At 50.6% G+C, this 25,311-nt stretch overlaps 1 protein-coding gene across 4 annotated transcripts in view; it reads right to left on the bottom strand.

Moving 5' to 3' along the window:
* The window catches only part of FBXO25 (F-box protein 25), a 59,767-nt gene continuing 34,456 nt past the window's right edge, over nt 1-25,311 (bottom strand). Inside the window, exons 6-12 of one of the 4 annotated variants that reach the window (XR_014014116.1) lie at nt 19,491-19,584; nt 18,074-18,258; nt 16,828-17,010; nt 15,464-15,607; nt 12,060-12,086; nt 9,948-11,464; nt 1-9,391 (exon numbers count right to left, since the gene is read on the bottom strand). Coding sequence is in view for 3 of the 4 variants with exons in the window: in XM_081221056.1 (XP_081077182.1) it covers nt 11,375-11,464; nt 12,060-12,086; nt 15,464-15,607; nt 16,828-17,010; nt 18,074-18,258; nt 19,491-19,584 (723 nt within the window). In the remaining variant the exon portion in view is untranslated. Of the gene's footprint in view, nt 11,465-12,059; nt 12,087-15,463; nt 15,608-16,827; nt 17,011-18,073; nt 18,259-19,490; nt 19,585-25,311 lie in introns of all 4 variants that reach the window. The other 3 variants (XM_081221057.1, XM_081221056.1, XM_081221058.1) reach the window with 3 other exon arrangements.

Here is a 25,311-nt window from a genome sequence, read left to right as displayed (position 1 = left end):
ACTGCAGTGACTTCAGGAGTTAGAGCCTGAAGCAAGCCTCCCCTCAGCACCCAGCTGATAGGAGTACGTTCTTTACTTAATCATCTTCATCTTGTAAAAAGGTTTCCATCTGTTTTTCCCAAACAGTGGCCTCTTCTGGAGAGAAACCCTGACCTCCCTTAGGGACTGGATGACCACGATGCCGTCTCACGCCAGGTGACACGTCCGAGTCCCACCACCTTCCTTTCCCGTGGTGTGCGTGTTTCTGCCTTCCCCTCGCTGGCCTCCTGGCCTGTCCCTGCCCTCATCCCCTTCCTCCCCTCCCCCCCACCTCACCCACTCCTGCTCTCGTCCTGCTCTCCACCTGCCTCTGGGGGCGTGTGGTTCCACTGGTGGTTTCAGACCCTGAACCTCAGATGCTCACTCACGGATGTACATCACCAGACAGGCCAGGGGACTTTCTCTTCTTTCTCCCCATTTAATTCCAGCCATTTATCTGCTTTCTAGATTTTATGGTTCTCAGTTGGTATTGGATTGAACAAAAGAAGGGCAGAACACGAATCAGCTTTAAAGAAATGAATTGGCTAAAAATCCTTTCACTTGGTGATAAAATAGTCCAAAGGGGGCACAGATGGTGCCGGATGACTAACCAAGGGGCCCACTGCTGCCACTGCTTTCTTTTGGCAGAAGAGCCGTTCTGGGTGATGGATGCAGGACAGGAACGCCCTCCGAGGGGGTTTCCCAGCGCCTGTGCCCTGAGGACAGGCACCGTCACCTCCTAGTAGTTGCTGCTTCACCACAAGGGTCTGACGGGGCTGTGACCTGCACGTGACGCTGTCGTGGTGAGTGCGTGTCCTCACGGCTGTGTTCTGTAGTTTGTAATCGTGGATACAGGACCCAGCCTGGTCCAGAACTGTCTGCAGGGCACCTCCTGGGTCGCAGGGTCCCTCGGGGCTCCTGGGGCAGGGGGTGAGGTAGGGTGGTGGACGGCCACATCCTGTCCCAGCCTGGTCCACTCGGGGCTGGCCAGCTGTTAACATTCAGCCAGCTGAATGCACCTGTTTTCAGAAAAAGCACTACTTTGTAACCTAAATGGCTTTCGATTCATGTTGTGAAGAGTCACATTGCAATGAAAAATTACCAGTCTTCACTAATAGCAGAACAAAGTGATGAACTATTGACAGATTTTGCCCGCTGTTGAAAAATGTAAAATTTCTACTGAAAGGAGCCGTCTCAGGATTTGGAAAATATTTGAGCTGTGTCTTTTAGTAACAGGGTGACGAACGCAACGGTGACCCCCCCCAGGGTATGAGGTGTCGCAATGGGTCTAGAAGGAAAGCCCCGCATAGCTGGGTAGCACCCTGGATTTGGTGCCCCTGACGAGGTCATCGTGTTACCCCGGAGATAGTGGCCCAGCACCCGACTTTCCTCAAACCCATGGGGAGAATGACGTGGCAGACGAGACCTTTTAACGGTTGCATTCGGATGAGGGATTACAGGTGACTTTACCTCTTATGTTTTTCATGCCTTCTGGGGTATTTTGAAATATCAGGCAAGCATAAGACCATATTAACAAGCAAACCAGCTCTGCTCTGGGTTTTTCTAACCATGTCGTCTCCCCGCTGTGTTCGCACAAGGACAGGTCAGGGCACTGCGGCTGGTCCTGAGGCCATGGGAAGGTGAGGTGTGGCCGGGCCAGCCCCGCAGGGGGCCCTGACCTGCTCGGTTGTTGGGGCCACACCCAAGGCTACCATGACCCGGGCACGGCTCCCGAGTCCTCCCGAGAGTGGGGATGTGGGCTGGAGGGACGACCCGCCCGGGCCTGTGGCCCCCGAGTCCCCCCACCTGCACAGATGAGAACGGGGACTTGGCAGTGAAGCCACGGGGGGAATAAACCGAAAATTGGCTTCTTCCCCGTGAGGAAGAGGCCGTCTTTTCTGACCAAGTGCCTGTGTTCCAGTTCCCAAGTGGCGACTCCAGCCTTCATGCAGAAATTCTGAATTTAGAAATGGTGGCTTTAAACAGAACAGCAAGGGAGAGATGGCACGTGGCTGTGGCGCGTGCATCTGCCTCGCAGAGGGAGGACAGGGAGGAGACCTCAGACCCGCGCCGTCCACTCCACTCCCTGGTGCCGCCCGGCCTCCTGCGGGGCACCTGGCCCATCAGGGCTCCCGGAGGCGGTGCTGCTGCACCTGTTTTGCAGATGATCATAGTGAGGCTCTGAGGGTGTTTGTGCCCAGGCACTCGTTGGACCAGGAGCTGAGATCCAGGTGGGGAAGCCCGAGGCACCTGCTGTTCCGAGGGGTCTGACGTGTCCCCAGGACTGGTTGGGGATGCAGGGCCTGGCTTCAGACTGACAGGGACGGGGTCTAAATGCTGGCTTAGACCCTGGGAGGCCACAGTTTGTCCCTCGTCGCAGAAGGCGTGGCTGGACAGGGCGTGGCTGGCGTGGGATGCAGTGATGAGGGCCAGGCGAGGCTGTGGGGCGTCTGGGCAGGTGTCCCCACCTGGCGGTTCCTCCTGGATGGGTGGAGCCCCCTGCCCATATGCAGCGGGCAAATGTTTTCATGAAGCGGACGGAGCATGGGATTCAGTGGGGTGAGGAGGCCGTGTAGCTGGAGGACGGGAATCTGAGAGGCTGGCGGAGTTTGGGAGACGTTCCTGGGGCAGCAGGGGTGCCAGGGCCTCGGAGCGGGAAGTTATTCCAGATCTGCAGGCTCTGTGAGGCTGGTTCAAGGAAAGGGGCTCCTCCTGGACTTTGCTTTTTGCACCTGTCAGCCACCCAGGGTCCCGATGGTGAGGAAGCCAGCGCCCAGCTTCCGTGCATTCACAGCTCATCCAGGAGAAGAACCATCCCCAGTGAAACAGTCATTCTCCTTTTAACAACAGGAAAGGCCACGCTCAGCTGTGAACAAGAGTCCCCACACCTCGGTCCCACTGTGGGTCCTGAGGAGTTGGGGGCCCCCGGGTCTCAGTGTGTGGGGGAGTGTTAAGAGTTGTGCTTTTTCTGTACAGTGTGTGCCACTCCTGAGCCCGGTAGCAGCAGGCATGTGCAAGGGAGGCCAGATTACACCTAAACCTCTAAGTGGTGGTTATTTTTCATAATTAACCCGGCACATTTCAATTTGGAAGTGACAAGCATTTCAGTTTTTAAAAACTGTTATTATGGAAAATATCTATGCAAGAGTAAAAACAGTGTGGTGGGCAACTCAGCCACTGAGATTCCACAGTTGCTGAACGTGTCATATTTGCTTCACATGTGTGTTTACCTGATCAAGGATTTCAAGGCTGAGATATATATTTACCATTTAAAAGTAAATTACAGACATCATGACGTTTCACTCCTGAATGCGTACAGCATGCATTTCTAAAAACGAAGCTATTCCGCCGGCATAACTAACTACTACGTCAATGGCACACCTCACAAAATTAACCATTCCCTAACATCATCCAATACCCATATATACAGTCAGGTTTTCCCAATTGTCTGGAAAATGTCTTTTTAGCTGCTTTTAATTTTGTCCTCAAGACCATGACATGGTGTATGGATTGTGACTGGCCTGCTGCAGGGGCTCAGCCCATACTGAGGTAGGTGTGAAATGTGGGCTTGGGGATGACAAGTTCCCTCCCTCCTCACGTGCCTGCAGTTGCCTCTCTCCGCCTGCAGGAATGTGTGTCTGGGGACTTGCTTCTGTACAATCCACTGCTTTGTGCTGGGTTCCGATACTCATGAGTCCTTTCTCTGGGTGTCTGCCAAGTTTCTGATTCTGTCCCAGGCCTCTGTCATCTGTCTTCTGGTCGCCAGTCTCCCTCCAGGGTCTTTGGCCTCAGTGAAGTGGTGGACAAGTTTATGTAATTAGAAGTTGATGTCTCAGCATGACTTCAGAATTGCAGAATTTAGTGATAAAGGCAGGGTAGAATTTTAGCTTTCAAGAGAGCTGAATAAATCTAGAAGGGGGTGGTGATGGGAAAAATATTTGCTTTGAGTTTTCTTTTTGAAAAGTATTTTTTTTCTTTAGAGGCTAGGGTTTCAAAATTCTCTTCTCCCTAGAAACTCAGAACTGGATCAGTAAGCTAGCAGGAGGATGCCAAGAATTTTTGTTCTGTAAGAAATCTCCAAAGCTCAACATGCAGAAGCCCCTGGAAGACCAGTTTCCCTTGGGAATCAGTGAGCAGGACCCAGAGGAGGGCATTGCTCTCCCCCAGGAGACACGCAGCTCTATTCTAGTACTTCGCTGTTTTGTTTCTCTCACTTTATAATTTGGGTGCTTACAGGTCTTCAAAAGGCAATGTGAGATAAAATACTGGAAAGATATCAAAATTTAAGTAATTACCTTGAAGTAGAATTATGGGTAGCATTTTCTTTTTTTTTTGTATATTGGCTTTTTAACAAAACTTTTTACAGTGAATATACATTACATTTGTGATCAAAAAACAGGGTGACAAATGTTGAAAAAGTAACATCTCAGTTTTTAAATGGAAAATATCAAACATATCCAAAAGAAGAAACAAAATTATATAAATCATGGGTTGGCACACTACAGCCTGGTGGACAAATGTGGCCATCCCCCTGTACTTACTTATATGGCGTGCAAGTTAAGAATGTTTATATTTTCAAATGGTAGAACAACTTAAAAGAACAATATACTGTGACACATGAAATCCCACAGAGTTTAATTGGAACACTCGCTATCAATGTCCCCCACGCAGTCCAAGTCTGAGTTACGTATAGATTGTCTATGGCTGCAAGAGAGAATGTGGGCCCTGAAAAGCCAAAAACATTTAACACCTGCCTCCTCACAGAAAATCTGCTGAACCCTGGCGAAAGCTCCTTCATCTACACATCCTGCCCCTCTACGGTTTTCAGCTCCTGGCCAATCTTGTTTTAACTTTAGTCACCCCCTAGCCTCAACCAAGAGAATTATGTTAAAGTAAATCCCATAATCCTGTAATTTCATCATCTTCATGTTTAAATTAAAAAGTTGAGAATTTACCAAGAAGATGTAATAATCATAAACATACATGAACATTAGAGCTTCTAAACATATGAAGCAAACACTGAGGAAAGAGCCAGCTCTATATTATAGTAGGAGACCCCAATACCCCACTTTCAAGAAGAGACAATATCCACCATTAGATCAATCAATTTAATACACGCTATTATACACAGAACAAAGGAAAAACATGATCATTTCAATTGATGCAGAAAAAGCAGTTGACAAAATTCAACACCCTTTCACGATGGAAATACTCAACTAATTCTGAATAGAAGGAGACTGCCCCAACATTATACAGCCATATAAAAAGTTCCAGCTGACATCCTCTCAATGCTGAAAGACTGAAAGCTTTTCCTCTAAGATCAGGAACAAGACAAAATGCCCACTCTCACTACTTCTGTTCCACACAGATTGGAAGTCTGCACCAGACAGAGCCATCTAGGCAAGAAAAAGAAATAAAGCATCCAGATTGGAAAGGAAGTATTAAAATTTTCTGTTTGCAGGTGGCATGATCTTGTATGTAGAAAATTCTACAGACAACAAAAAATCAACATACAAACATCAGTTGCAGGTCTATACAATAACAATGAAAAATCCAAAGAGGAAATTAATAAAATTCCATTTTTAATGGCAACAAAAAGAATAAAACACTTAGGAATGAACTCAGTGAAAAAGGCTGAAAGAAAAAGACACAAATAAATGGAAGACATCCCATGTTCATGGATTGGAAAACTTCCACCCAAAGCAATCTATAGAGTCAGTACAATCCCCACCCAAGTCATAAAGGCATATTTGGTCAAATGATTTTCAACAAGGGTGCCAAAACCGTTCATTAGGGAAAGGACAGTCAACACATGTTGCTGGGAAAACCACATATCCACATGCAGGCGAATGAAGCTGGATCCTTACCTTATTATGCCACGCGCAAAAATTAAAACTGTAAAACTCTTAGAAGAAAACATAGGGAGAAAGCTTCATGACATTGGATTTGGCGATGAAAATCCTGGATATGACACAAAATGTGCAGGCACCAAAAAAAAGAATAGAGAAATTGGACATCAAAATTAACACAATCAACAGAGTGAAAAGGCAACCTAGGGAATCGGAGAGAACATTTTCAAGTCGTCTAGCTGATAAGGACTTAGTGTCCAGAGTTGTAGTAGTTCTTTCTATATTCAACAACAAAGCCACATACAGCTCAATTAAAAAGAGGGCAAAGGACCTGAACAGACATTTCCCCAAGTAAGACATATAAATGGCCAACAAGCACAGGAGAAGATGCTCAACATCACTTCTCATCAGGGAAATGAAAATCAAAGCCATAATGAGATACCACCTCCCAACCATGTGGACAACTACTATAAAAAACAAACAAAAAAAGCCCAACCCCACAAGATAACAAGTGTTGGTGAGGATGTAGAGATATTGGAGCCCCTGGGCACTGTTAGAGGCTGCACCGTTTTACACTCCCACCATGGAAAATAGTATGGTGGTTCCTCAAAATATTAACTATATAATTACCACGTGATCCAGCAATTCCACCTCTGGGTATATATCCAAAAGGAAACGAAACCTTTACCTAGAAGAGAGATTTGTACACCATGTTCACAGCAGCCCAAAGGTGGAAGCAACCTAAGTGCCCATCAACAGACGGAGAAACAGAATGTGGTCCAACCACACAATGGAACACTATTCAGCTCACAAGTGAAGGAAATCCTGAGTGATGCTACAACACGGATGAAAAGACAACTACTTTATGATTCCAGTTACATGGTGTGTCTACAGTAGTCAGATCCACAGAGACAAGGTAGGTGGTGGGGGCCAGGGGCTGGAGGATGGGGAAGGGGAATTAGTGTTTAATGGGGACCATTTCTGTTTGCAGAGATAAAAAGTGTTCTGCAGATGATGGTGGTGGTGTTTGCACAACAATGTGAATGTACCTAATGCCACTGGACTGTACACTGAAAAATGGTTAAGATGGCAAATTTTATGTGTATGTTACTGCAATTAAAAAATTTTAATGACATTTGAATTTTCTATGTAGATTAAATAGTAAAAAGCTACTTGCATTGGTCTGTGCAAATTTCTCAAATGACTATCAAAGAAAAGTGAAAATTTTATCCAAATAATAAAAACAACACAGCCGAGGTGCCTCTCCTGTCTGACACAGAAGAACACTGTGTGTGGAGAATCTCGCCATCCTGAGTGAGAGGCACGTGAAAAGCCCTCTCGCATCCTCAGGTGGCTGTGCCCTGAGCACCTCTGTTCTCCATGTGGGCCTGAGTCGGTGCTGGGGGCGGGGAGGGCGGCAGGCCCCCCAGGAATACGCCTGAGAGGCGCGTGTGCCGATGACACCCAGACGGTGCCGGCGAGGGGGCAGTCACACCTGTGCGGTGGGAAGGAGCAGCCACACCAGCCATAACGGGTCGGGAAGGTGCACGTGGCACGTCCCTGCTGGGATTCTGGGGGGCGCCCAGGGGACACTGTTCTCCAAAAGTGAGGGTCTGCTCCCTCTGCAAAAAGGGACAAAAAGCAGAGCTCGTCTGGAGTGAGGTCAGAAGACGTGACCACACGCAGATAGGAGCAGGGGAGTGCGAGCTGAGAAGCAAATGGCTGTCGGGCCTTTCAGCCGAGCAGGTGTCGGCAGCAGGAAATCACTGGGTCCCTCAGGGTTTTCCCTCCCAGTTTTGCAGATCCTTGGGCATCTCACCGGGTGGGGGTGATGCTGTGTTTGGTGGGGAATACAGGAAAGGGAGAGGAGTGAAGCATATGCATTTTCTCACACCATTAATGAAAGAAAGAAATGTCATAAGCCAAGACAGCTTCTGCCTTTTCATCTATGGTTTTCAGCACACTTCCTTCTGTAACTATGGAGGAAAGCAGATGAAGTTTACAGCCCGTTTATTGCTAGGTTAGGCCCCATGATGAAGAAAATGAGCTCTAACCAAGATACGTCTCAGCTAAGACAAAACTACCCTATCCCGTTAAAGGCAAAGGATTTTCCAAAAGGGAGGATGTCACTAAACTGAAAACAGACGCTTCTCCTCAGTAACTTAAGTTTCCAAGGAATTATCCTAATTCTTAAAGGAGGACTCATGCCAATTCTTCACAAACCCTTCCCAGAAAATGGGAGGGAACGCTCCCAAGGCAAGCCCCTTCTAGGAGGCTATTTTCACCCAGATACCAAAACCAAAGACTCACCAGAAAAGCACAGCTAATCTCTCTTGTGAAAATGCTCAGTAAAACCAGCAAACTAAACTCACCAACTGTGTATGGAAACCACGTGGGACGTGGGCCTGAAAATGCACGGTTGGTTCAACATACAAAAGTCAACACACGACCACCTCTGTAGACGTAGAAAGAGCACTTGACAAAATCTAACACCCTTTCATGATTAAAACAAAACAAAACAAAACACGTCAACAAAGCGAGGCTGGAAGGGAGCACCTCACCCTGATACAGGCGTCCACAGAGATGCCCAGCATGCACCACACCCACAGGCGAAGGGCGGAGAGCCTCCCAGGAACACGCTAGGATGTGTGTGCACTGCCGTCCACGTGCGTGGGGGCCTGGCCGGAAAGCTGGGAAGGAGAGGAGAGAGGGAAGGAGGGAGGGAGGGAGGGAAGAAAGAAGGAAAGGTGAAAAGCCGCCTCTATTTGCAGAGGACACGATGTATATCCACGTCCTAAGGAATATACAAAAAAATACCGCTAGGTTTAATTAGTGATTTCAGCAAAGTTACAGGATACAAAATCAGTATACAAACACCTTACGTAGGCATTTTGTTTGATTCTGTATGTTTGTTAGAATCTATATGATTCTAAAAGCAGCATTTACAGCAGAAATAACATCAAGTCCTTCAATACCGTCCCTAAAGGAGACATGGTTCTCCACGGACAGCCCTGAGCAAATGCACAACAGATGCCATGAAACTCCCAGACTAGCACCTGGACCTGCTGCAGAACCTACTGTGGCTCCTCCTGGCCCATGAGTCACAACCCGGGTGAGAAACTGTACCTCAAGGCAAAGGAAGACACCACAGACTTCCAGACGCCACTTCCTGGGGGTGGCAGTTCCCGCAGGGGCGGCTCTGGGCCCACTCCTGGCTGTCCTGAGAGGGTCGAGGGCGTGCAGATGACACATCGCGGGGAGTGACGCTGTGCAGCCTGAGTCCGGTGAGCCCCCTGACGGAACCACACTCAGAAATGCCACACGAACCTGCAGCTCAGGACGATCCCTCTCTTCCTGTTCACGTCACCTGATCTTCTGTAAATGAGGGATCAGGGCCCAGGAACTGTGTGCCTGGAACTCTGTACGTGTCTGTACGTGCCCCCTCCCAGCGCTGCGGGCCTCAGGCACACCTACAGGTTTTGCCAATGCCTGTGTGCAGTTTTGGGTCCAAGCACATCTGCTGCCTGTGGAAATGGGCTAATTAATAGGGGGAACAGCTGGACTCTTCTCCCAAGACTTTTAATGTTCTCTGGGGAAAAGAACTCACTTCAAGAGGTTAATGTCCTCCTAAGAAGAAACTAATACAGAAAAGACCAACACCCCAAAAGTAAAACAGGCAAAGAACACAATTAGGTAATTTGCCAAAGCAAAACAAAATACAGGGCTTCCCTGGTGGCACAGTGGTTAAGAACCCGCCTGCCAACACAAGGGACGTAGGTTCGAGCTCTGGTCGGGGAAGATCCCACATTCCGCAGAGCAGCTAAGCCCGTGAGCCACAACTACGGAGCCTGCGTGCTGCAAACACTGAAGCCTGCGTGCCTAGAGCCCGTGCTCTGCAACGAGAGGCCACCAGAATGAGAAGCACGTGCACCGCAACAAAGAGTAGCCTCCGCTTGCCTCAACTAGAGGAAGCCTGCGCACAGCAACGAAGACCCAGCTCAGCCAAAAATAAATAAATTTATACATATAAAAAAAATACAGAAACAACTCGCCAATAAGCTTTCAGAAGACATATCCTACCTCAGAGCCTCTTCACGTCCATCTTCGGGGGAGAAAGATGCCACCTTCCATCGTCGCCAGTGCTCTGGAAACATCCTTACAAACAACTGCCTTGTTTCCCTGGTTCTGCTTCTCGTTTATCGTAAGGAGATCATCAGATGCACACAAGTGCACATGTGGTGATGCTGATCACAAAGTGATCTGGTCCAGCTGTGTGGTACCACGTTGCCAGTAAAAACCATATTTTCACAAACACTTTTGAAAAAAAGGCTGGTTATAAAATGAAAACGGTATATATGATGTTTACGGTTTTATGAAAAGCTTTCACCCAATACACACAGAGGGAAACTACCATTTGACAATTAAGCATAGTCTTGGCTGTGTCAGTTCAGCACAGAATGTAGTGAAAATACAGACTCTTTATTTACAAATATGCAAGACAGCAAATTTCCATGTGCTAAGAAGGAAGTAGAAATGACTTTGCTTGGGTCCTTGACCCTGTTCAGTCTCCCCTACACCTGCCGGGGCCATTCCTGCATTCCTTCTGGTAAGCACAGCTATCTCTGGGTGGCAGGGTTATATGCAAGTTTTATTCTTTTATAAACCTTTATTTTCAAAATTTTCTAAAATGTACATGCAATATTTTTAAAATAAAACAATCTTTGAAAGGTTTCAATAAATGATATCAAAATCATTGATACTACTTCCTTCAGTAAGATGCAAAACTGATGAAGTTAAAATCAGTAGATAAACATGATTTATTACTTAGCCTGCAAAGGGGGATTCAGAGCAGTACAGTGCAGGTCACACTGGGCCAGCCCCCAGGTCAGGGCCCCTGCCTGCCAGCATCGGGCCATGAGCCCAGGATCACAGCCCCAGACTCACACCTTTGTGGGTCTCGGATGTCTGCACAATTCACAACCCAACGCTGAGCACCCAGAAGACATGCACATACTTCCCTGGGTTCCTTCTGTATCCAAAAGGATTCATATGGACAAGACCAATACAGTTAAAATACATCTCAAGAAAAATAAATATTCTGCACAATGTCCTTACAAGGATCAATGATCTATCCCCACCCCCAATCACTACAAAATCAGGAAACTATCATTTGACAATTAAGAAGCATATGCTTGGCTGTTAGTGTCAGTTCAGCACAGAATGCGGTGCTGAAAATACAGACTCTTTTTGAACCACATTCACAAACATGCAAAGTTGCACATTTTAATGTGCTTAGAAGAAAAGAATTTTTTAAAGAAGGAAGTAGAAATGATTTTCCTGGGTTCCCTGACCCCGCTTCAAAGGTGGAAACAACAGGTGCTCCTGCCCGCAGGTGCCAGGGCAGCTTTCCACGTCCCTCCACGCCCTCCAGCCTGGGCACCAGGTCACGGCTCAGTCACGGAGGACGCGTCCTACCACGCTGCCCAGGCCACGACGCGGCGGGGCCCTTAGAACTTGAAGAGGTCGATGAAGTGCTGTGGGGACACGGGCGTGAAGCAGCTGTCAGGGTCAGCAGCCGTGCAGGGGTGGCCCGAGTCCTGTGGGAGGAGTGGGTCGTTACCATACGGGGCGTGTTTCTGGAGGGAACGCAGCTCAGAAGTCACCAGCTGCTTGTTTAAACGCGCCCCAGACCCCACCACAAAGGTGCGTGGACAGCAAGCGATGAGAACTACGAAAATGAAGGCAGCCACGCGGCTCCCCGGGGGAGAGACTTCCTGAAGGAATTCCTGCTCCAGTGGATGGGGAGACAGGCCGCCCTGAGTTAGGGCCCCAGAGGGAGCCCTGGGCTCTGCGCCCCTGTCCTGGCCACACTCCTCCCCTCCCGCCGTGGGTCAGGGTCCACCCCGGGACCTGCTCTCGGCACCGCCCACCCCACTCACCAGAGGGCCCAGCACCGCGTCCCGCAGCAGAAACGGGGCTCAGGTCAGGAGACAAAGCAGCCTCGGGACTGGGATCCAGTTAGGCTGGGGACCCGGCGGCCAAGCCTACACCCTCCCTCTGGTCTACAGGGCAGCTCATGGGACCCCCGGTCGTGGCAAAGCAAGCAGGCCAGTCGCACATCAGCAGAGGGTGCGGCCTGAGGGGCACCGGCCTCCTGGGGACGCGCGCAGATGCGGGCAGAGCAGGAGGTACCTCGAGTAATAAAGCAAGGCGGCAGTCCTTGGAGACGGCGGAGAAAGGGTCAGGAAGGAGTGCAGAGAAGGGAGGAAAAAAGGGAAAACAGGGTTATTAGGAAGAGCCAGACTGTACTTAGCATTTAGGCTGGATGTGTATTTACGAAAATGGCTAAAATCATCGGGCAGCTGAATCAGAGGCACCGTCCAGCACCTGAAGGGCCACAGCACCCTCAGGCCATCTGGGACACTGCCACAGTTTCCACTTCCTGGAGTCTTGGACTGACAACTGATGACGCTGCAGAGCTAAATAATCGTCGGAACTGTTCACTCACAGTGCGCAGAGTGACACTGACACATACGGTTTACACTGCAAATATTTACGGCAGGTTTCTCGGAAGCTCCCTCATTCCCACTTCACTGGGAGTCAACTCCGTGGAATTCAGAGCACGAACCAGATTCCACGCGAGCCCAGGCGCCCCAGAGCCCGCTCCCGCGCGGACGCCTGCTCATCCACGGTTTCCAGCTCGAAGTCAGCACCAACCTGCCTCTCTCACCTCTTGCCAGCCCGGCCACCTGGCCTGGCTTCCCCACCCTCGCTGGAGACGGGGGCTGGCCATCAGCGCGGGCTGGGGCCAGCAGCCTCCCTGCTCTGGCCACAGACCCGCAGTGTGGACCTGGCAGTGGACACGCCGAGACAAAAAAGGACACGGGGTCCTGATTCCCAGCCTTTAACTGGACTCATCCTGTCCGGCTTCCAACTCACCCAACCCCCAGTGTTGACCGAAGTTCCATGAAGTCGAGAAACTCAGCTGGAGGACGGTCAGGCGGAAGGAACACAGCGGTCTCGCATCACTACTCAGCGACCCGGGAGGGCTGCCCCACGGAAGCCAGACAGACCCCGAGCCGGGCACCTGCGCTCGCCTGGCTGACTCGGCTCAGTGACTCCAAGACTGTGCTGCACAGTTCTTAAGCCCAGTATTTCCCCTCCTTTTACTTTGGAGGAGTTGCCACAAAGGCAGGTAGAAAACTAACCCCCAGACTCCAGAGAGTGAAGCCAGAACAGACAGGACGGCTGGGGCAGCTGAGAAGTCAGAGCCCAGGCCCGCATAGGCGGAAGAAGACGAGTCTGGTAGCGTGCGGGAGCCGGACCATAGTGGGTCCCCACCAGCACCCGGCAGCACCTGATGGTGTCACGCTGCTGTCTTCCCATCAGCAGAAAGTGCTGGCGAAGGTGAGTCAAAGCACAGGGGCCACTTCCGAGCACCAGCCCCACGCAGGGCAGGGCACTGCTTAACCTTCACGACTCCACGCGGCAGGTCTGCCCCGACAGGAGGCTCCACGAGGCTGGGAACTGGGGTGAGGCCACGGGATGGTGCGGGACGAGCAGGGGGGAGAGTCCGGTCAGCTGGGGCAACGCAGGGGGCCTTCCTTGGGAGCTGACACTGCAAGCAGTTTCCACCAGAAATTCCAGAGACTCATCTTTTTTTTTTTTTAATTTCCACCCACAGATTCAGAATAAAGTTGGAATGGCCTCTAGGAGAAAAAGCTGCAATGTGACCCCGTGGGTGGACCGAGCCAGGCCCTGAGGCCTGAGGCTGCATGGACATCGAGGTGCTCAGCCTTCAAGGCAAGACTGAACATTTCAGAGCCAAAAGACCAGCAGGAGACACTTGTTCTGAATTTTCATAAACAAAATCTGCAGGCCAATTCCTCTGGAAACCTAAAAAATCACGTCTCAGTTTTAAAAAATCCAGAACTTCCGTGCTTCTCGATGCCTCAGCAGCACATTCTTACACCAACCACAGGGAGACTAAGGAGGAGGGCTCCCACGCTCTGCAACGGCATTCTTAGAGAAACACCCATCACATGCCAGGGCGGAAACTCCCGCCCCAGGAAGAAACACCACTGCTCCCAGTCTCTCTCTGGAATGAAGTGGTCTGCTCAGAACAGAAAACCCTGGGGAGGAGCGTCAGTTCAGAGCAGCAACCAGACGGTCTCACCTGCTCTGACTCAGCCGTGAAGACGCCTCCTCACGTGTTTTCCACGGACACCTGCCCAGCTGTGCATTTCTATCCCTGTGATTGGGACCAAGGGCGCACAATAAGGGCTCCGCTCTATGTCCTGTAATCCCGCTGACTGATTCGCCCGCGTCCCCACGGAACGCAGCCGGCACACCGGCGAGAACGAGCGCGAGGTGCCCCTGCCCCAGAGGAACAAGGTTCCACAGAATAGCCACAGCAGCCACGTAACACATTTCTCCTTTTTAACTGTGTGGGAAAAGCCACACTAGAATACAAAACAACAAGTTACCAATAACGTGACCTCCTGTTGGTCATGGGTGGGGACAGCAGGACCTGCTCGCCTGCAGCACAGGAGGTAAAGCTCTGTTGACACAGGGCCTCTCACCCCACAACCACAGGTTATAGTTAAAAAAGAGCCACATTACCACGGATATAATCTGAAATGAAAACAATTTAAAGTAGTCATTTCTCTCCCAACAGTTTAGAGTCTGCCATGTAATCCAGGCAACAAATTAGAGATAAACGAAGAGCAAAAGAAATACACAAACAGCCAAGGTGTTGACCAGGCGGAAGGCCTGTGGCCCTACAGCCACGCCCGAGGACACGGAGGGGCAGGCGCAGACCGCCTGCCAGTTTCGCCACTTTTCTCCCTAGTGAAATTTCACAACGTTAATAAGCAAATTCAAACTCAAGGCAAACTGTGGAAATGATTTTACTGAGAGGAGGTGCACGGAAGCACCCCACTCCCCCACCCTGGAAACTTGTTTTTATCAGAGTCTGGACAGGAGAGTAAGGGAGCCAGAGAGGGAGGGGACGGGCCCAGACAACTGCGGACATGGCTCCGTCTCCACCGAGGACCAGACTTGCTAAGTGTGGCTCAAACACATGAGAAACCTGGGCACCTTCGTGGGCCTCGCCTCCCCTCCAGGCACAGGGCTGTGAGGAGAAGCCCCCTGGAGCTGCCGTCTTTGGGGGTCCCGACAGTGGAGGCTGAGGCCGAGTGTGGAGGACAGGTGAGGGGCCCCCCTCGGCTTCCAGAAGAGGGTGGGGGATCCTGAGCCTCATCTCAGGCTGAGCCTCGACAACAGCAGAAAGCAGCCCCACCAGGACTTGGGCCAAGGTGCCAGCCAGCTCGCTCACCGCCCTCGGGGACAGGCCCCCACCTGCTACCACAGTGCAAGGGGACGGGGTGGGTGGCCTGACGTTCAGGTCCAACCGCAAGTTGTTCTACTTTTGTGAACCTGTTCCCCTGCCCCAGTCCTTGGTGATACATCATTATCTTATCACAAATACAACTTGTTTTTTTTTTTGTTTTTTTTTTTACCATTACCGTTAGGTGAATAGTTTGTTTCTCCAAATTTTAATCCTCAAACTCCAAGAGTACATCTGAAATTTTTACCTTCCAAAAGAGGATGCTGCAGTGCCGACAAAAGTGCAGTGTGTCTCCGTACTGTTCCTTAGTGGGGTAATGTTTCTGAAGTGCAAAATACATCAACTTCCATTCGATATGACCTTTTTCTGAAAGGATCAAGTGTCTACAAAACTAGACAAACAAAATTCTGTTCAGAATCAGACAGTTTTCATAGCATAACAATTTTAAAAGCAGTATACTGCATGAAACATTCAATTATTTGAAATTAAATTTCAAATATAATTCAATCTATACAATGGAATACCATGCAGCTGTTAAACAGACTTAAAGGTTCTGATCTGGAATGATGTCCACGACATACTATTAAGCTAAAAATAAGTTACATACATCATGCATCTGCCAGGGACTTGTAACTAGAACACAAAAAGAACACAACTCAGTAACAGAAACAAAATCCAAATACAAAATGGGCAAAGGACTTGAAAAGACATACAAATGGGCAACAAGCACATGAAAAGATGCTCAGCGCCTCGGGCATCAGGGATGGGAGGAGGCAGCCCCTCACACCCCCCGCGAGGCTGTGACCAAACACTCAGAGTAACAGGCGGGGACAAGAACGTGGAGCAGTCGGGGGCTGCCCGATGGGGCGGTGACTTTGAGAAACAGCTTCTCGGTTCCTCGGAACATTGGACTCCACTCCGGGGCACCCCCCCCACCCGCCCGCCCTGAGAAGCGGGACCATAGCGGCCCCGTGGCCTGGCCGCGCCCAGCCGCGCCCCCTCCAGCACGCACTTCTCCGTTTCAGGGCCTGACCCTGCTCACCGCCAGGACGCCCCTGCCCACCATGCCCTCCGGAGTGGCCGTGTCCACCTGGGGGACGGGCACGTGACCCCACACGTCCCCCGAGCCCGTGTCTGAAGAGACACGTGACGTCTGTCCCCTCGGCAAGGACGCCCTGCCCCCTGCCCCGTCCGAGACTGTCCCCTGCCCTCACGCTGCCATGCGTGTCGGGGGTGCCCAGCTGTCAGTGCTTCACTCCAGAAACACCACGGGGCAGGGGGCGTGGAGGGGGGCAACGATGAGGGGGACACACACGAGTCCGCCGGTCCCCGTGGCTAGTCCCGGTCCTGGGAGGGCAGGGGTGCAGGGAGTGGCTGGCCACCCGTGATCTCAGCGGTGACACACCACCCGGAGAGAGGCCTCGAGTTACGGGAAAGACGAGGGGCCCGTCCTCGACAGGAAGAACCTGCTCTTGTTCTGCTTCTCTGTTCTGGGCTGTGTTTAGAATCACAGCTCATTCTCAACATGAAGAACAAGCTTTCCCGTAAGTGATTCTAGTCCATTCCCCGAAGTGGCCAGGCCTGGCCGCTGGGGCCGGAGCGCATGCTCACCTGCTTCTCGCCGAAGTGGTACTGGCAAAGCTTCTTCCACAGCCGCCGGTCCTCGCTAAGCGCGGACAGCGTCGGGGTCACCTGACCCAGAGTGACGATGTCCCACCCATCTGAGAACCTGTACAGGATGTTGCTGAGCATGTGCACGGGAAGGTCGCTGAGCGTCAGGCCGCTGTCCACCTGCTGGGAGGACCCGCGCACTTACTCCAGTGAGAAGGCGCAGGAGCGGGCGCTCACGCTGATGTCTGAGGCCCAGGCGACGGGAAGGCCGCCCGCCCCTCCTTCCTCCCCACTTCTCTCCAGATAACGCCCAGCAGCGGCCCTGCCTGGACCTGCGCGACAAGCATTCCCTTCCCTGGGGATCCCGACCACTGACACCCACGCTCCCCGAGTTCGCCAGCTGACGAGGCGTCACCACGCATCAGCTACTAGGGGACAGTGGCACCTGGCCACGTCTATCAAGGCCTGGATAGCAGACACACCCCAGGTGCATGTGTCTTCAGGCAGGTGGCCCTCACAGCACAAGCCCCTGCCCGTGGGAACGAGGTGGGGTCTGTGCGGCGCTCACACCAAGGCCGCCTGGACACTGGATGTTAGATTGTCCCTTGTAACTGTAGGGCCTTAATTAGGGAATCATTGCTCTTTGTAAATCCCACATTTAGATAGCAAATAAATGGCCCAAAGTTACGGTGTTCCAAGGCCACCTTTGAAAGCAACCAGAGATAAATGAAACACAACCTAAAACACTTTAGTCAATAGGGTCAACATTTTTCTTGATGAAACTAGTTACCAGAATAAACAAACAACATCAGAACAACTGGAGTGAGCTGCATGCTCCTTCTGAACTACAAACACATGGACATACCATGCAACGTACAACACATCAACCCTAGAGAAGCCACAACAGATGAACACAGTCACTACTATACAATTTAGCCTTAATTCACTGAACGTAATGTTAGCCTGAAATACCTAATCTCCTGTAAAGGTAAATTAATTCACCACCTCATCACCCACAGGATCAGCTCTTTTTAATAATTACCATCCCCACCGTCCTTCCAATGACACCTATAACCCATTAAAGGGTCTTCTGGTCTTAATCCATCTCACAACAGTTTAATATTTATGAAATGTAAAGGAAAAAAACCTTTGGAGAAGCTGTAATAGTCTTTCACGTACGCTTAGAAGTAACAACAGTGTAACAGAAAAACAGAGCGTACTCACTTGTAGGCCAAGAAATGCATACCTCAGTCATCTGAAGATTCTGTAGCTGCTGTTGCCAGTTGAGAATAGTTTCTAACCGGCAAACCCAAATGTTGATATTTCCCACCAGAACGGACTTCCCCACTCCTCTAATTAGAATGCAAAGGGTAGAGCTTAGGTCTTGGAGAAGATCTTTGATTAGGCGAGGGTTTTGGTGGTCATCAAGAACTGGAACAAACAAAAACAATGCACTGATACAGTCAACCCCCGCTGTTAAGAATGACCTGCTTTCACAGCCCAAGGGCCCATTAACAGATAACACAGATACACAGAGTGTGATATATACACACCATGGAATATTACTCAGCCTTAAACAGGAGGGAAATTCTGACACGACGTGGATGAAACTTGAAGACCTTATGATAAGAACCAGCCACAAATGAACAAGTATTGTGTGATTCTCCTTATGTGAGGTCCTTAGAGTAGCCAAATGCATAGAGACAGAAAGTAGATGGGGGGCGCCAGGGGCTGGGCAGTGGGGGGAGGGTCGTGCTGGTTGGTGTTCATGGGGACCGAGTGTCAGCTCTGCAAGGTGAGCTCTGCAGACGATGGTGGCGATCGTTGCCCAATGATGTGAATGTACTTAACGCCACTCTTACGAGTGGTTAAGATGGTAAATTTTATGTATATTTAACCACAATAAAAAATTACGATCTAATTTCACTGCAACTCCAAAGTGGCATCATTCCTGAGATCGCACAAGTATGATGAGATTTTAAAACTTCAAAATATTATCTGATAGTGTATGTTTGGTTGAGACTACAGTTTTGCCTTTAAGCCTGTCAGACTCTGTTTTCTTTTAGACTTAATCATGAGAACGGATATTTAAAATGGCATATATATGCATAAACTCAAAGTTCCGTTTATTACTGGCCACTAACTAATCAGGACAAACATTAAATTAAAATGACAGGCTTATCTGATGCCTAAGAACTAAGTCACAACCTTGCTAATTATAGAAACACTATACAGCTAAGGTGAGCTGTGACTAGTTACCCATGAAACAGTAAGTGTCTTTTTAAAACTCAGGGATTAACTACCTTTCTCTGGGACTTCCCTGGTGGTCCAGCGGTTAAGACGCCGCGCTTCCACTGCAGGGGGCTCGGGTCTGATCCCTAATTGGGGAACTAAGATCCTACATGCCACACAGTGTGGCCCCAAAACAAAAAAAATGATCTTTCTCATTACAATATGTTCTTCTGTATGCAAAAGCACCTTTTAAAGAACAGCAATAACAACGTAAGAACTGAGCAGCCAAGCCGAGCCCTTGCCCTTGCCCTGACACCATCTCATTATTTGACACCATTAATACTGGGGGGAAATAAAAGAAAAATCCAATCTCCTTGCACCGAATTTCTAATTAAGATTTAGATTATTAAAAATATCAGTCATCACCTTACCTTTTTGAACAATTTTATCCAGAACGTTGAAGTAGTTCTTCTGGGCCACACCGCTCAGCGAGGTCAGCTGGGACTTTGCGATCAGCTGCAACAGCTGTGGGGGGGAGGGGGGGAGTTACAGGGGAGCATCACCTCTGAAGGGAAACGCCCCCAAGCGACAGGGAAGGAGAGCGCAGGCCGCAGGCCGTGACACCCTCCCCACCACGGCACATCTCTGGGGGTCCACCCAGCGCCCTGCTGTGCCCTCGCCTCTGAACATCCCAGCCTCCCACGAGGCAAGCCGGACCTTCCCCGACGGCCTCACATCACGTCTGCCCCCCCAGCCTCCCGCCTGACACGCACGGCACTGCCCCTCCCGCAGCTGTTGCCCGGCGTGCCTCCCAGGCTCCTGCTCCGTCAGGGGCTCGGCTGCTCTCAGCACACGATGCCGGCACGGCGGCCGGCGGGGAAGGCCTGGGAAGGACGGGACAGCCCTCCCGCTTCTCTGCCCCAGTGCCGTGCCCTCCCCTGTGCTGCTCCGGGGAGAGCTGGTTGTCACAAATACGGCTCATCCGTATCAGTCTTCGGTGAACCCACGGCCCACCTCTCTGTACAAACTGGGTCTCAGGAATCCTGTGTCGGCCACTTCCCTGCGTCCCCTCACGTCCTGTAATTTCCGCCTCCCACGCGGGGCCTCGCCCTGGACCACGCGTGTCTCTGGTGTGGTCCAGAGCTACCTCTGCCAAGTCCTCGCCACCTGGACACATCCATTCACTTCTTCCCATACTGTTTCTGCCCAATCTGAGCCACTCTGGGTAAGCCTTAAACAGATTTTAGAATCTGTGAATTACATTGCCTATTTCTCTGAAAAAGGAATTTTTCATCTCTCCTTCCCAATCCTCCTAGCTGCCTCTGTGAGTTTCCAGAGGGAGAAAAGAAAATGCTAACTCACATACTCACATTGCCATGTTGACCGTGGAAGTTAAAAAACAATTGCAAATATGACAATCACATGATGATTGTTGGGAAAAAAATCATTCTGCAACTTCCAGTATATTTACATAAAAGTGTCCTGTACTGCAGTGAATACAGAAACAACACTCCAGGGCCCTGGCCAGAGAACACCTGAGAAGCCCAAGGCTACAAAAGGTCAGTCCGGCCCCTCAATCTTTTTTTTTTTTTTAACATCTTCATTGGAGTATCATTGCTTTACAATGGTGTGTCAGTTTCTGCTGTATAACAAAGTGAATCAGCTATACATATACACATGTCCCCATATCCCCTCCCTCTTGCATCTCCCTCTGGCCCTCCCTGTCCCACCCCTCTAGGTGGTCACAAAGCAAAATGTTAGCGTCTTCCGTCTTCCCTGTTCTACCAGCATCACAATCAGCACCACTTTAACTGACTCAGACCCTTTCCCCCGCCTGCGTTTACAACCAACTTAGAGACCTGAGGCCAGCTTCACTGCTAACGACAGCCGGAAGGGGTGAGGCTCCCAGCGCTGACCCGACAGACAGAGCCACCGGCCCTGGGCAGTGAGTAACAACCAACCTTCCCTGACAGGCTCCCTGCTCTCAGGACGCTCAGGACCTGAGAGAAACGGACCAGGATACGCAAATACACGCCTCTCCTGCTCCACAAATAAAAATGAGAGCATGGAGCCCGTGGGCCACGGTCCTCAGAGAGCTGTCCAGGGAGCCCCCGGGACCCCAGATCTAAGCTACTTCCCTGGCACCACTGCCGCCTCGCTCGTGTGCAGTACAGGGTCCCGGGACCCCACGAGGATGCTGCACACGCTGAATCCAGCCCTGAGAACGCGCCATCTTCCACCATCGCAGACGCTGCGAAGATGGGCACGGGAGGACACAGGCACTCTTTATTTTTATTTATTTATTTATTTATTTATTTTGTGTGTGTGTGTGGTACGCGGGCCTCTCACTGCTGTGGCCTCTCCCGTTGCGGAGCACAGGCTCCGGACGCGCAGGCTCAGCGGCCATGGCTCACGGGCCCAGCCGCTCCGCGGCATGTGGGATCTTCCTGGACCGGGGCACAAACCCACGTATCCTGCATCGGCAGGCGGACTCTCAACCACTGCGCCACCAGGGAAGCCCTCTTTATTTATTTATTATTTTTTTATTTTTTTGCGGTATGCGGGCCTCTCACTGTTGTGGCCTCTCCCGTTGCGGAGCACAGGCTCCAGACACGCAGGCTCAGCGGCCATGGCTCATGGGCCCAGCCATGCCGCGGCATGTGGGATCCTCCCGGACCGGGGCACGAACCCGTGTCCCCTGCATCGGCAGGCGGACTCTCAACCACTGCGCCACCAGGGAAGCCCGACAATTTTTTTTTTTTAATTTATTTTTTGGCTACTTTGGGTCTTCATTGCTGTGCGTGGGCTTTCTCTAGTTGTGGCGGCGGGGGCTCCTCTTCGTTGCAGTACGCGGGCTTCTCATTGCGGTGGCTTCTCATGGGCTCTAAGTGCGTGGGTTTCAGTAGCTGTGGCACATGGGCTCAGTAGTTGTAGCTCATGGGCTCTAGAGCGCAGGCTCAGTAGTTGTGGTGCACGGGCTTAGTTGCTCCGCGGCATGTGGGATCTTCGCGGACCAGGGCTTGAACCCATGTCCCCTGAATTGGCAGGTGGGTTCTTAACCACTGCACCACCAGGGAAGCCCCCAGAAGACAATTTACAAAGATATAACCACGCATTAGCCTCTATTCAGCTAGATATATAAGACAAAATCTGTTGGAAACTTAAAGAGAATTTGTCAAAAATACAAATATTGTGGGAGATTTTTATACGTCTCTTCAAATTTAACAATTCTAAACACGTAAGGATGTGGAAGAATTAAATAATATAACTGCCAAACCTTGTTTAATAAATAAGCAGAAAAACTTAGATCCTTCAAATAGAGAATCTGCATTTTTCTTATGTGTTAATAGAATATTTACAAAAATCCACTATGAAAATGGCCACAAAGGAAAATTTAATGCATTTCAAAAAAGCAGAGATTGCACAGGCCGAACTCTCTGATGATAACATACTAAAGCTAGAATTAAATAAAAGTACAGAAAACCTCAGCTATCTGAGCTCCCAGGCACATCTGGAATGCCCGAGCGCACGCGTCACATGGTCAGGATGACAGCGTGGGTGCGCGGGAAGGACAGAGGGTGACGGTTTCGTGCTCGGGTCGCTCTCGTGCAGCACAGGGCACCCTCGACGGGCGGAGGCCAGTGGCCGTCCGTCTTCACTCCTGGCTTCACGCAGATTTCCACACTGACCCGTTATTACCGAGGCGCTACCGGAAGGGCTGGACGTGACTGCCTAATTCTTACAACACCCCTAGGAGACGTACTGTATTATCACTCTGCACAGCGAGAACTGAGGCCCAGAGATGAGGAAAATGACCCCAAAGTCACACAGTAACAGGGACCGGATTCAGGACTGAAACACTGCAAACTCGTGCCACGCTGCGTCCCGTGCACCTCACGCGTGTCAGGACGCAGCGAACAGCTCCCACAGGCTTCAGCGACGTGCAAGTTGATTACCTGATTTTAAAAGTCTTCTCAGTTTGACTGTATTTAATGAAAAAGGAATGAGACCTAAACTCTGCAATAGCAGATTCTCGCCGAGATGTTCACAAAGCCGGAGCAGTGCCAGCACCCAGGCTTGTTCGCAGACTCTGAGTCCATGTTGTTATAACTCTCTGGGGAGTGTGAGGAGCTTCCATCAGGTTCTCCCAAGGTCTGTGGCCCCGTTCCTCCCCCAGGGATGAGGGTATCTCAAGCAGAGCAAACGCAGGCTGCGTCGAGAACAAGGGTCCCATCTGGGGGACCAGCTCGGGCAGATGGCCTGTGAGAAGTGACCTCTTTTCGGATTGTCCCTCTTGTCCACCCTCCGTGGGAATTAACACCTCATTTGACTCTCATCCTAGTCACTGACTTCTAATACTGGCAGAAGGAAAAACTGTTATCTTCTATGAATTGAATCGTTGCACAATCTATAATTTCAGTTTTGTTAAAAGAATTCTTAGTTCTTGCGTTTGGTCACATTCTACAAGTTACATTGTTGGCAGCATAAATATGCGGGAAGTTAAAGAAAAATGAAGATGGTACTGGACACTTGCAGACTCTGTGCTAGTGATATTTCAAATTTCCAGAGGACATGCCATCTAATCGGCGCACTCCTGCTGGCTGGACACACACATCCCATATAACGTCAGAGCTACAACATCTAATTTAATTCTCTTGAGGTCAAACTGTCCAGTTAGTGTCCAGCAGTGTTTCCTTCAACTGGAAGCAGGCATCCCTGGGAGGTCCCACGTGGTCTCTTCTCCTTCATGAATCTTGTTCTTAGGAGCAGTTACATATTTTGCTAGCTCACTTTAATCCAACACTTTTTAAAGGGAAAAATGAGAGGAAACTCCTGGAGTAAGTAGCCTATAGCCAATTCTTGAATCAACAAGAAGGACGTTTTTAATAAAATGTAAACGTATCTTTTTGTGCTAAGGAACTCAGAGAGCATTCCTTTTGTGAAGAATCTGTTTTCTAATAAGGAACTTCCTCCATTTCTAAATACCAGTATTTTTGAAAAGAGGAGGTGCCTGTAGGTTCAGTAAAATGACCGGCAAATTAATTATCTTAGAGTCTCTTACGAGCCAGTTCATATTCAGGTAGAATTTGTGCAGAATGTTTACCATGGAAAAAATCACCAGAACAACTCACAGGACAACCTGCTCATCCGCCCGCTCACTGCGAGTGGAGCAGCTCTAGGTCTGTTCCGGGTGCTGGGGGCATGTGTGTGTGGGGGGGTGCCCAGCGGGTGGGCACGTGACAGGGACCAAGCTGGGCTGCGACCCAAGACACTGCAACGTGACACACAAAGGCTCAGGTCAGAGATTCTACGGATGGTCCCTCTCAACAGTCGCCCTGAACTCAAAAGGCCACTGTTTTAAAATGTCTCCACGCATGTCAGGAATTAACACAGGCTCCTTTTCCACACGTTCGAAGTGAGATGGTGTGAGACTATCTGACTATCGTGTGAAGAAGCATGCTCGGTCCTTCGCAGAAGACAAAACATGAACAAGCATGACCGCTCCTCTCAAGGGGAAAAGCACACGGCGCCCCAGGGGAGAAGTCACGGCCCTGCTGCATGGTTCCCGCCGCACGGGGTACGTCAGCGGTTCTGAGGCCACAGGTCCAGACCCCGGTGTCGGCAGGGCCCTGGTACGTCCTGGCCCAGGGAGGGGACCTCCTTGCCTCGCTCAGCTCCCAGTGCTGTGGAGTCCCTGGGCCAGTCTCTTCACGTGGCTTCTCCCTGTGACTGCGCCTCTGTTTCCTCTTCTCTTAAGGATCGGTTTGGGGCCCTTCCCACTCCAGCAGGACCTCATCCTAACTGATGACACGTGCAAAGACCCCGCTTCCAAATAAGGTCACGTTCTGAGGCTACAGGTGGACGTGAACCTTGGGGGACACTGTTCAGGCCCGCAGGCTCACTATTTAGAAGTAATTCCTCAAAAACACGGTCATTCCTCTAATACAGGAATGTGGAACAGTGAAAAGACTTAAGCAAAACTCTACAACTGAACTTTTCACGCAGGCAACCCATGCGCAAGACGGGAACCCCTCTGTGGCTCAGGTCAGCGTCTGCCGCGCACGGTGACCCAGCCCACCGAGCTGGCAGCGCATCAGAAGTGAAGAGGCAGCGAGGGTGCTCTGTGAGCCGTCGAGCCTCCCGGGGTGGCCTGTGCGCACCTGGAGCAGGGCCGGGCCCACCACTCGGCCGCCCGACTCCTCGGCCCGAGGCCGGGTCCCGTTCTGACCTCCACCTCCCGCAGTTAATCCT

This window comes from Mesoplodon bidens (assembly GCF_964165515.1).
Source record: "Mesoplodon bidens genome assembly, chromosome: 20".
Classification (NCBI taxonomy): Eukaryota; Metazoa; Chordata; class Mammalia; order Artiodactyla; family Ziphiidae; genus Mesoplodon; species Mesoplodon bidens.
The sequence above is the reverse complement of the archived record's forward strand: the minus strand, read 5'-3'. Positions and strand labels throughout refer to the sequence as shown.